This window comes from Lissotriton helveticus, chromosome 5_1, assembly GCF_964261635.1.
Source record: "Lissotriton helveticus chromosome 5_1, aLisHel1.1, whole genome shotgun sequence".
Classification (NCBI taxonomy): domain Eukaryota; kingdom Metazoa; phylum Chordata; class Amphibia; order Caudata; family Salamandridae; genus Lissotriton; species Lissotriton helveticus.
This window is the reverse complement of record NC_136065.1, coordinates 157,370,855-157,383,993: the sequence shown is the minus strand read 5'-3', so window position 1 is coordinate 157,383,993 and position 13,139 is coordinate 157,370,855. Positions and strand designations below refer to the sequence as shown.

The 13,139-nt window shown below is 45.7% G+C and overlaps 1 protein-coding gene across 6 annotated transcripts in view; it reads left to right on the top strand.

The window, feature by feature from the left end:
* RXRA (retinoid X receptor alpha) overlaps positions 1–13,139 on the top strand; it is a 468,131-nt gene that overhangs the window by 204,654 nt on the left and 250,338 nt on the right. For all 6 annotated transcript variants that reach the window (XM_078641941.1, XM_078641942.1, XM_078641943.1 and 3 more), the window contains one exon: positions 11,350–11,448. In XM_078641941.1, coding sequence (XP_078498067.1) covers positions 11,433–11,448 — 16 coding nt within the window. In that variant the 5' untranslated portion in view covers positions 11,350–11,432. The remainder of the gene's footprint in view (positions 1–11,349; positions 11,449–13,139) is intronic.

The window sequence follows — 13,139 nt, the reverse complement described above, 5'->3', positions numbered from 1 at the left end:
ATAGGACCTCCCTCTAGTTGTCACTGATGTATCCTTGTGTTTAAGCTCTATCTGGCAGGAATGATGCAGGCTCCTGTATGGAGTAGTCATACTTTTTTTTGCAGAGTTTTATATAGCGCGAACTTGACCTGCAACCGAATCGGGTATCAGAGCGCTTTACATAGCACCAGTTGCATTACATGAGGACACATTCATTATTTTGTTAGGCATTGGGAGAGTACATGATTTGCTCAGAATCACAGGATGTTCAGCATCATTGCAGAGACTCGAACCCAGTTCCCCCAGGTCCGGGTCGAACGCCCTATTCGTTAGGCCAACTCCTCTCCTCTAATTCAATAACACCAGGACGCTGAGGATTGTAACTGAACACTCCCTGAAAACAATTTGCAGCATACTGAGGTGGTCTAATAAGCTGGAGAAATTGGAGATCTTCTGACAGGTTGATGCTTCTCTGGAAGCCCTGCGGAGATTGGGTACAATTATTCACATATCAGATATGCTTAATTTTCCTATAGCCCTGTTACACCTCACAGCATCTACCATCAAGTCTATCTATTCACAGATTCCTCGACTGGCTGCATGTAGAAGGAAGATAGTCCTTGAAAACTCTGTCTTGTATAAAAAGCGACCCATGGTTGCTCATTCTAATACCTTGCAAATCTATTTGTCCCTCATCAACTGGCCGGGAAACCCAGGTCTGCCAACATGTTTCGCTTACCTACCTGACCGATCAGACTTTTGCTGGATGAGCGTTCCATGTGCAGGGTTCTTCCCTAAGGAATTCAAAGATAATAGTGGAATAAGACTGCCATAAATTCAGAAGATACGTACAGACAGAACCTCTTTACCTCTTTATTTAAATAATCCAACCTCTTCTCTACGTCTAACTGGTTAGTCGCCCATAACCGGCCACGCCTCCTTCTCAGGGCTTCTCAGAACTCTCACTGATCTTCAGTGCCTAGTCATCATTTAGGGACCTATTCTGCTGTGAGTGTCTACCTGTAATCCCCATCTTTACCGAACTGGTGGGTGGTTTCCGGAGTACCAGTCTCCTGCAAATGTGCTACCATTTTCCCTCTTTTATGTCCATATGTACCAAAGTGTTGTAAGGCCACGATAGGGTGGTTGGAATCGATTTAACAAAAAAATCGAATAAAATAATAACATAATCAAGTCACGAACTGAGCCGCCCCCATCCTCCCAGCGCCTTGAGACCTTCGCGGGTGAGTAGCTGCGCTTTACCAACCCATGATTGATTGATGATCTCCTCTTCCAGCGTATGCTGCATTTGATGTGAATTGGAAGGGCTCAAGGTAGGTCACTGAATTAATGTTCCTACTGCAGAGACCTGTGTAAACCTGCACACCTGCAGGACATAAATTCGAATTTTATTGGGATGACTCATCTTTCATCCTCCAGAGGGAAATAAACTAACATTTTAAATTATGTAATGGCATCACATATTATTTATGTCAATGCACAGTTCACAGGACTCTAAAAACAAGCACAGTTTGATTCTTGTGGTCATTTACTAAAATTCAATTTACGAATCTAGGCACACAATAGGCAAAGGTGAATCGCTGGCCATAAATTATTCGTCCACAGGGTCACATCTTTAACTGGGTGTACATTTCTGATAGCAACTCAGGGCAGATATTTATGTCCAATAGTGGCAGCTTGTGTCCCTGCTGCCCTTAGATGAGAGACAGGGACTCGTACGACTCGAATTAGGACCGTAAAGTTACTAAAAGCAACGTTATGCTCTTAGTACATAAGGCTGGCAGAGATCTTCACCTATGCTATGTACAACAATGAATTGCGTAGGGAAAACAGGCATTATGTGAGGAAAACAAGAACAACCTCGCTTACACCACAAGCGGAAAACCATAAATACAGAACACGTTGCATTGTGTATCTTATGTGCATCGTAAGCGTTTGTTTGTGACATGCAATGTGCTTTGATGTATCTGAGTGTATGTGAAGTAATGTTAGCTATAAGATTATTCATATGTTTTATAATTCATCAACAATGTACATGCATCTGTTGTTTACATTTTACAGTGTGATTTATTTGTTCGTTCGTAATGGCTGATGTTATGTAGCATTTTTAGAGTATGATCTATATTGGCGTCTGCAGTGTCCAATGCTATATGTCTAAAGTTACAATCATTTTATTTGTTTGAGTTTACCTTTAACTCTTTTTGAAATTTTTACAATTTACTTTCCATGGATGCCGGTCATTTGCCCATTTTTTGTGTGCTGGTGCTGTTATTCCCTGCCTCTTTGTTGATTTCTAAGTGATTCCCTTGCAGGACCTCTGAGTGCTCGCGTGTGGTGTGTGGCTTACTCCAAGGCTTCACTGGAGTAGAGTTGAGCCTGTGTGTAGCACTATGTGTGTATTGCACCAATTTGGCGGGCAGCTGAATAGCTTTTCTCCCTCTTTCCCCTCCTTCGCTGCAGGCTGGGGGACAGCGCAAATATCCCTGTGTTACCTTGTCTAACTGTCCTGCAACATTTTCTCCAGCCAGGATTGGAGGTCCCAAGTCATTTCTTTGTTTTGACATATGTTCCATTGAATGCACTCGTTCACTTTATTCTATGTGTACGTTACGCTGTCGGATATCAGAGCTAAGTGGGTGTAACTTTTGTATATTGTAACCAACATACCCTTTTTGTAGATTTTTTTCCCAATATCCCTCCCTTTGTTTCCCCTGTCATCCTAATGCTTTGTAGTAGGTAGCTGCTGTGTTCCGTTTGCCACTCCAACTTTTACAACTGAAATACTGAACTGCATGTGCAAACCTTTATGCATTCTCCGCGGAGAACTCTGCACATAAGAAGCAGAACATGCATAGGCATAGATCTGTGCTTTATCCAGGTTAATTTTAATTTATGAGGACCTGAAGTATAATCCTGGTGGCACTACTGTATGTACTTGCACAGACCTTGGTGAATTGACCCCAAGTGTCTGGTCTTTTTCCAGATGCACACCGTCCAGCGGACACCAAGGCACATATTTAGAGTAGTGTTACGTCGAACGTGCACCACGCAAAGGAGTGCAAGGGTGATGCACCTCTAAAGATTTATCAAGCCATGCAAGGCCACCTTGCGTCGCCATACATGACTTGCTAAATCTGGGGTAACACAAGGCAGCACAAATTGCTGCCTTGCGTTAACCCCTTTAGTGCTGCGAACGTTCAGCGGACGTCGCATGCACTACCTCGGTAGTGCTGCGCACGTCCGTTGAATGTCGCGGCCCCGCCCGCTTAATAGAACGTTCTGCACTGGGGCGGAACGTTCGGCGCAGGCAAGGGGTTAATCTACCTCAGGGAATCGAACCATGGATGGGGCATGGGTGTTCCCAGGCATCCGACCATGGATTTTGGTGCATTCCTAGATTTACCATTACTAGTACACCTGGGAATGCGTAAGGAGGAGAAATATCTATATGTTTCCTCTTTCTAGTATCCTGCACTGTGCAGCACACATGGAAAGAGGAAAATGCCTCTCAGGATTTTTTTGTGCAGGAAGGTGTCCCTTTGTGCACAAAAGCAAAGCTGCTTACAGCACAGGCACCCTGGCTCCATGATGCAAGGGTGTCTGCAGCAGTGCAAAGTGCAGCAGTGCAAGGAAAGGACAGACCATATGATGCGCCATATGATGTTAAACGCGGCACATTCCAGCCCCTTCATGCAGTGCAGCAAGGATCTCACTGCGTTGCTCTGTGTGAAAGTTTGATAAATGTGTCCCCTAGAGTGTTTACCACGCCTTTGCGTCCTTTGGTTTCTTGGTTCTGGCTGGAGCCAGGCAGGAAGGCTGCCCGTGCAGTATTCCTTTCGAAAGGATTGCAGAGATTTGTCAGCCTCCACCCCTTCTCTGGCTCACAGCACCTTGTGTACTTTCAAGGCGAGGCCAGGCCGAGGCACGTATGTGGGTGCACGCAGGCGTGTGTCTGGAAACAGACCTGTAGGAACAGTGTTGTGAATGTGCGGTAACCAATAATCGAGAGCCAGAGGGGAACTCCCATGGCTGGCTGCTGACAGGCCCTCTCACATGTGCCTTGCGTTTGACCTCCATCCTGGCTGCTAACCTTGTTACTTCACTCCCAGAGGGAAGGAGGGTGGATTTGGCTGCTGGGGGAGAGGTGGGGAGGCTGCAGAGAACACTTACAAAGGCTCTGTGGGGAGGAGTGGCTGTCCCACGTGCTCACTGTACCTGCTCATGAGATCCTGGGACTACCTGAACTCATCCTCTTCTCTGCACTTCTGACTCTTGTTGTTGTGTGCCTGATGTTAAGTGCTTTGGTGGGGTTACTGCCTGTTGCTGTGTGCAGACTGGAAAATGTTGTCTCCAATTCTGTGTGCCTCTTGGAGAGGAGGTGTTTGCCAGTTGCAGTGAGTGTAGTGGAAAATTATGCCCCCCTCCTTCTGTTTGTCGGCCACTGTGTGCATCGTGCAAACTAATGGCTGCACTGGCATTTGCCAGTCGCCATGTTCATCGTGGCAGGTGATTACTGCACTGGTTTTGCCCCAAGGTTCACCCCCCTTCCTGAATGGGTGGGGGATATGGCTGGACCAGGGGCCTTGGTGGAGGCCATCCCCAGTGAGCAGAACCCGGACTGGGCAGGGGTAATGAGAAGAATAAAGAAAGGCAGGAAAGTTACTGGGCATTGGAGTGGGACACTGGGTTCAGACCAGTCGTAAATGTACCTATAGGAATTTGGCCTTGTGGGTGGAGGGTATTTAACCGCAGGTGCCTTGCAAGGGGCCCTCTTTCTCCTGTTGATTCTGCAGAGGAGAGCAACCCACCCTCCCATCCTTTGAGAAGGCAAGGAAAAGAGATTGGGTACACCAAGGAAAATCTGTTGCAGAGGCATAGGAAACTTACGGAAGTCTTTTTGATATCAAAGGCCTGGCAGGTTGCTGGAGGGGTACAGGCCACAAACAGATGACAGGCGTGCCCAGGGGGTACTGCCAGGCTACTGCAATGGCCTTTTGGGTTGAACCAGAAGGAACCAAACAAGGGCAGAGCCTGTGGCCTGGAAGAAGTTGGTGGGTGTAGTCACCTTGCAATGAAGGGTGGAGACTTTCACCCAGGGTATCAATTCATTCATGGGCTGGATGCAGACACTTGCTTTGAATGAAATGAACAGTTATGCCGCAAGTGAATGGTCACCTGGCGAGCTGGAAGCAGACTCTTGCCCAGAAAAAAAAATATTTGGTGGCTCCCAGAATGTGATTGAATGGTTGCACCCATGGTGATAAGTCACCTGGGCCGACTTGCCAGCACTGAATGTAGGGCACAGTGCTTGTGGCTATGGGAAGGTGGGCACAGGCTTCTGAAATAAAGAAGAAAATGTTGGTTGAAGGAGCGCTTGCAAATTGGAAAATTGCTTAGTAATCTGCGGCCTCAATTCTTCCATAAACGTGAAATTGGTGTGGTCTGAGTTTGTGGGATCAGGGCAGTTGCTGTTGCTGCTGTCATGTCTCGCTGGTGCTTTGGGGGGGGGGGTTTAATTCAATAATAAAAATGATATATTAATCTTACCTTTCAGCCGGCCGGGTCCCACGTTCTTCTCTGCTCCTGCCTCTGGCAGGAACAGGTAGCGGAAGCAGGCCGCCAGGCTCCCTCCCCTCAGCCAATCACGATGCAGCGCAGGGTTGTGATTGGTCAGGACGCCACCCAGCCAGGGACTTATGGGGAGGCTATTTTCTCCTTCCAGGCTGCATTGCAGCCTGCATGAAGAAGGGCAGAGAGCAGATGACTGGTTTGGGCGGCCCCAGGGGGCCAACCAAACAGTCTTTGCGCACTCGGAGTGGGCACATCACTCTTCCCCTGCCCTGCCTGCTCACAGAGCCGCCCTGCCCGCCCGCAACCAAACATAAAATAGTAATAACTAAAAGTTATTACCATTTTATGTTTCTGCTTGCACTGCGAGAAAGCAGTGGGGCGACGCTCCTCCGCCCTAGTGGAAGAGCTGCCCCTGGATGGCGACCAGGTGGGGGTGCTGCTGCTTTGCATGGCTGCAACTGTGCTGCTGTCTGCCGTGTGTGTCTCATTGGAAGTAATGACTCTTCTGTTCGCTGGTTGCTATGCCTGTGTCTTGGAATGTGATGGTTCTGTTGGCATTTGCCGGTTGGTCTGTGCAAGGCAGCAAGTGATGGCTTCACTACTGTCTGCAGGTTGCTGTGTGTTTCACAGACAACAATAGCTGTACTGATTTTTGTTGGTTACTGTGCACATCATGGAAAGTGACAGTATAACAGTTATGACTCCATTGCTATTTGTGAGTTGAATGTCCATCATGAAAAGTGGTTGCTTTATTGCTGTTTGCCATTTGATGTGTGTTGTGGAGAACAATGTCTACACTGTTGCTTGCCATTTGCCGTGCCCAGGTCCAACGTCAAATCTGCCATGGGTGGCCAAAGTGGGTGGTTTTGCAGACCCCATTGTGGGTTTCCAAACCCTTACCAACTTGTGGGTTATTGTTGGGTACTAGGTTTGTGAACCCAGTCCTAGGTCTGCAAACCCGCCAGGGTGACCAACATGGGTGCATGAAACACAGCGTTCAAGAACCCTGAGGTGGGGTTCACGAACATTGGTTCCTCGACTCTTGCCGCAAGCCCCGCCACAAGGTCTATGAACATTGCTTCAAAATTGAATTTGTTTATATCTTGACACCGGATAGAGGGGTCTCTTTTGCCAACTCGCTCTCTAAACCCCCACCTTAGCGATGGGATCAAGGGAGCAGTGGCCCCTGCAGGTAAGAGTGATGGATCCGGGGAGGAGATTTCCTAGGACGGCCATGAGAGAAAATTAAATAAATAATAACGTTTCCCTCATCATCGTTCGTTGAAACCCCCCAAACCCTCACCCTCCACTCCCTCCCACCCGGCCCCATCGCTCTTACCTGCACGGGCCGCGGCGGATCAGGGGATGCACCCCTCGCCATCTTGTGCCTCTACACTTTTTTTTTAGCGTTTAATAATGGCGACTGCAACAGATCTGTAGGATTTACAGCACTTCAGTCAGAGGACTCCAGTACATGGACTTGAAATGGATGACAGGTAAAAGATCTCCGACAGCCAGTCCAATATATGGAAGAATCTTTTTTATTTGAGGCTGTAGATAGTCTGCAAATCCAGGGTTCATAGACCTTGGGAAAATCACCAGTACTCTTAACTTTATAACCCTTTCAAGGTCCCAGACACCCTTTATGTTACATTAATTCTTTAAAAGTTCTCAAGGGCCGCACGCAAAAACAAGCAGCAAGGGTGGTTCCCCTTTTCTTCTAGAAGAGAGCAAATACTTCTGTGGTAGTTAAGATGGGAAATGTCACTTTTTGCATTCCTTTATAAAAAAATGTACAAATGCACTCTGAAAAAATATATATATACATATATACACACACACATACACACACATTGATGGGCAAACACTGGCATTCACTGGTAGATGGTTAAGAAGATTAAAATGGGACAGATGTGATTCTTTTTTCCAACAATGTAATTTCCCCACTTGGGCAGTTAATGCTCGTCTATTTTGAATTCTTGGGCTCGGTTTTTATTTGCTAAGTAGCATGGGCTGGGCCTCCCGGGAGCCCTTTGTGGGCAGGCCAAGATATCAATCCTTTGCTTGCTCATTAAATATTTGCTGATTAATGGAGTGCCCAGCAGGCGGGCAGCCAGCAGATAAATGACAGAGAAGCTGGCAGGGGAAACACTTTCAGTCTGAAAGATGAATGGTGGACGTGGCCATACACGGATGTTCCTTCAGTTCTCGGTAGTAGGAGTGTTCAGAGGTAGAGAGTGTGGGCTCGAGTCGGCAGGGCGGGTTAAAACCGAACAATATCCGCACGCTTCCTCCCAGTAAAAACCGGAAATCGGGAAGTGTTGGTGGGGCACAGCGGCGGCGCATGATGGGAGGCCGGGCCAGGTGAGGTGTTTCACCTGCACGTTTGTGATGCCGTCACCTGCTTGTCCCTCCGACCACCAGCACACAGGACTGCCTCTAACTCCCCAGGGACAGTGGTGTCTTGATACACACCCGCATCCCCGCGTCTGGACGCGCGCCAGGCTCAGCTTTTGATCTAAATGCAGCCGCAGCTGATCCGATGAAGAGCGCGGCTAAGAGCCGAGCATCTGCCTGTCTGAGGGGGGCGAGCAGCGCGAGGCCCTAAGCTCTTAAGATCTATCTCTCTGCCTGCCTGTCTGTCCTGCCTTATCTATCTGTCTATTTATCTATCTATCTGTCTGTCTGCCTGCCTACCTACCTTCCCACCCGTCCGTCTGTCTGTCTATCTATCTATCTGTCTATCTATCTTTCTGTCTGTCTGTCTGTCTGGCTATCTGTCTATCTATCTGTCTGTCTGTCTGTCTATCTATCTATCTATTTATCTGTCTGTCTGTATCTATCTATCTCACTGTCTGTCTATCTCTTTGTTTGTCTATTTGTCTGCCTAGTTATCTATCTAGCGCACTGTCTATCTATCGATCTACCTATCTCTCTCTATATTTATCTATCTATCTATCTTTCTATCTATCTATCTATCTATCTATCTATCTATCTATCTATCTATATGTCTGTCTGTCTATCTCACTGTCTGTCTATCTCTGTCTGTCTGACTAGCTCGCTGTCTATCTATCTCACTGTATATCTACCTGCCTGTCTAGCTCACTGCCTATCTGTCTGTCTCACTGTCTATCTAGCTATATCTATCTTTCTATCTGTCTGTCTGTCTATCTATCTGATCTATCTATCTCTCCCGCTCTCTGTCTGATCTGTCTGTTTGTCTCGTTACCGATCTGTGTTTTTGTCTGCCCTCCCCTGCCCTGTCTGTCTAGCTCAATGAAAATGAATGTAGCCGAAGAGCACGTTGTTTAGAGTAACCTTACTAATCAACACACAGTTCACTTGTGCAAAGCTGAAATTGCAGTTCAGTATCACATATTTTTATTTATGATTTCTTTATTCATTGGCATTCCAAGTAGTGCACCAGGAAGGCTGAACCAGGTTTTCCTCTGGATTCTGGATTACCTACTACTAAATATGCAAGTTTCCAGGTGTATTACTGGAAAGAGCATGTGACACGCCCCACAGGGTACTATGACCCATGTGCAAAAATCTATACACCAGACCCCTGTGCAAGTGTGCAGAGATTTTTCCTCCGTGGGGAAAACCTTTTCCACACGAAGAAAGTACTTCCCTAATACCCGCAGCTAATTTGGGGGTAGTCTGTTCCCCTTCCCATCCCGCAGAGGGAAGTCAAGGCCCTATTACAAAGGGACGTTAATACTCTTGGCTCAGTACGTCTTTGACCATAGCCAAGGTGGGAAAATGCGAGATCATGGAGTTTGGGAATGCCCAAGATGTCCATGTCTGTGGTGATATTCCGAATTACAAGCTAAAGCGTGTAGAATGAGTAGGATTTACAACTGCAGGTCTCTCCTTAGTCGTGGCTGGGAAATCCTCAGTAGCAAATGCATGTAAGTCCAACAGAAAACCCTTTGTAAATTCCTTGCAGGTGAAAATTAGGTATTTTCAGCGATTAAAAACTTCCTGTGACGGCAAACGTACGTCCATGGCTAAAATATTGTTGTGAATATGGCCCTGAATCTTACAACAAACTACTGAACATAATTGCACCAAATTTATAAAAGCAGACAAAAGAATGTGACTATGTGCGTGTAAAATGTTGTGCCTTTTGTTTGGAAACTTTTCCACAACACTAGCCAAAAAATGAACATTGGCATTTCGTGCAGACCACTGGCCTCCAACCTTTTCTCTAATGAGTGCTACTTATGTTGAATGAAAATCCTCCAGAGCTACTAATATTATGAGAGATGTATTAGTAACTGCATCAGACCAGATTCCATTAGTTCCCACCATATGCAAGATTACCAGCAGTGATCACCTCTGTGCATCAGGCATGGTTCCCAGCAGTGATGTAAAAAATGCTTTGTCAATGTGGATTCCCTTTACATGGATAATACATAACAGCCATACCTGCAGTTTCCCTAGGACAAAGTTAGCAATAGTAGTAATAATCTCCCCCACAGTTTGATTTTTACCATTCGAATATCAGCTTTAATATATTTTGGAAATTAAACTGTTTTTTTAGCTATGAATTTTAAAAATACATGCATTTTCATTTCAAATACAGGCTTTTAAATTTTGGTATACACATATTAAGTCGACCAAGCAAAAGCTTCACATTTATTTTGGCTGCACACGGGAGAGCTACTTACAAGTAACAGGAGAGCTACCGGTACCTCACGAGCTACTCGTTGGAGACGCCTGGGGTAGACCCAATTGTTTTAAGATCCCTCATAACTCTTAAACACTTGTAGCAATTATTTTCAAAAGGAGGTAACATGTTTTTGGAGCGTTTTGTTCATGTTCATCAAGGTGCAGAAGTTATTTACAAAACGTAAAGAAGGGTTTTCTCTGGATTACTTGCTTCTAGGGTGGAGCTACAGCTTCAGTGCAGTTTGTGGTGGTGGTGGTGGTGGTGGTAGTAGTAGTGGTGGTAGTGGTTGTGGTGGCAGCAGCAGCGATGGTGCGGCGGTGGTGGGCGTTTGCACGTATGCCTGTTTCATTGTTTTTCTACTGAAAGAAAGAGAGGGTTGAGGTTCAGTTAAGGTTGTAGGGAAGCAGTCTGACTCCCTTTGAGCAAAAACATAAAAACTCTTGAAATTTCCCAGCTAAAGTATTAGCTCGAAGTGCCTGTACTATATAGTTCTGAAACCTTAGCTAAGTTAATTTTACGCTTCACATTTTTACCCGAGCTTAATTGTCATGTTAATGTTGATTGCTGACATGTAGATATTATGCCTCTATTTTCGCAAATATTTCAGTACCCCTTTTGAAAGGAACTGATTAGCAAATATAATTTATTTAAAAAAATGAATTAACTGAAATTAAACCCTGTTTCGGAGACCGTGCCTCTGTCGCCCCTAGAGTTTGTGTGGTGTCATTAAATGTATTTAAACCGTACAAATATTTTCCTAAAATCTCAAATGTAGACTACCACATTTCTAACATAGATAACATCCCCTCACCCAGTGTAAACACAGGTCCATGGGTTGTATATGGGACAGTCTGGACCGACGTGTGGATTCTTACCCCAAGATGTTCTTGTGGTGTCCCTTGAGTGTCTCCAGACTGCTGATTGGTTGCCCACCTTGGGCTTCTTTGTCCTGGGTCACGGTGTTAACAGGGAGGGGGTGGCGGGGACAGTGTATTGTGCACACTTCCATGATTGGTAAATTCTATGGACAGGTGACCGTTCGATATATATCCCATCAACCTTTATTTCTCTTCTTTCTTTTCATAAAATCCCAACAACAGCATGTGGTGCGGAGACACAGCCAGTTCCGAAGTATCCGAACAGCGTGAAGTGGATCTTCTGGCTGGATCTGTAAAGCACAAAGATGTCTTGGCAACGGAGTAAGTTTGACCACATTTCAAGCAACACTATTTTTTGTAACTTTTCAACCACTGAGACACTGCATTAAGTTCTAAGCACCTTTTTGAGTAAAGATATCATGATAATTTGATTAAGATTTTATGTGTTGAAAAATTGTGACCAGATAATTGATTCCTGTAAGCAATCCTATCGCAGGTTATATCTTGGCCGTGCATATTTTCGATGTTGATGACTAATAGTTTGTTTGGCGAAAATGTGGTACACGTTTTGTCTTGGTCCCGTCCCACTCACAGACACATTTGCACCAGTCCCAGATCCCTGCTCATCCCAACTCTAATGGGATTCAAGAAGACCACTCCTGGCAGGCTGACAGCATTCTTTCTTTGGGGAAAGAGACCACATACCATGTGTTCAATCCATCATCTTGATATTTATTTTCCCATTTAATCCAAACAGAAACCAGAACTCTCAGTCAAACCCACGCAGGACAATATCTTGCTACAAGTCTGGCATTAAGACTGTACTGCAGGAGGGGGAGTGCTGCAGGACAGAACTTAAAACACAGTCAGATCTGAAACCTAAGAGAGTGCTGCATGGTTGGATTCATAAGAAGTGGGGCTGTATCAGGTCCTTGCAGACCAACATCAGGCGATGCGCCTGCTCGGGGCTTTGCCATACGTTGGTCTCTACGATAGGAGGTGGACATCTGATAACTCATGGTGCATCAGCGTTAGAGCTGCAGGGTCGTGTAAGAGGGGCTTGCAGAGATGGAATAGTAAGGGCAAGTCAGAGCAATGTTTACCTGCACTGGAATGCTGCAAAGGCTTCTGGTACCGTAACGTAACTGGAAAATCTCAATATAGAATTTGCAGCCTCCGACTTGGCAGCAGTTGTGGAATTTTTAAATCCTCTGCTGAAGAAGATGCTGAAGGGCAGATTGTCTGTGCATCACCAGCGCTTGGAGGAGTTCCCAGATTCAGACATCAATGAAGCCCTGGAGGTATTGATGGTGGTGCTCAGAGCGAGCTTCCTACGGGTGTTTATGGTGCACATTATGGCAGGTATACCGCAGATAATGCGCTCACAGCCCATTCTGAGTGTCCACTGAGGCATCTGTAAAGTGATCTTGGGAGCATGAAGGCATACCTTTGCAGTTATTTCCTGCGAAGGTAAAACCTTCTTGAAACATACCCTGTAAAACATGTATAAACATTACTTCTATACATGTATGTACATACACACTAAACATGTATGGGATGTTCAAATTCTATTGATGGAAGGTGTTGTGATTTACACTGACTGGTCCTTAGTGTGCTAGGAGAGGAAAAGCCCTTAAAAAACTTGACGAAATATGGCTCAGACTTCAGTAGTGTATGCATGTGTCGATCGCGGGGCACCCAGAACTGGGATATAGATTTGAATAGGAACTGTGGATGATTGTGAGATATGAACACAGTTTGTGTGAGATGCATGGATTGTGTGAAAGCATGGATTGTGAGATCAATGCATGGAGTTTGTGTAAGAAGCAAGGATTGTGAGAGAGAAGCATGGATTGTGAGATCAATGCATGGATTTTGTAAGAAGCAAGGATTGTGAGAGTGAAGCTTGGATTGTGAGATCGTTGCATGGTTTGTGAGAAGCAAGGATTGTGAGAGAGAAACATGGATTGTGCGATCAATGCATGGATTTTGTAATCAGCATGGATTGTGAG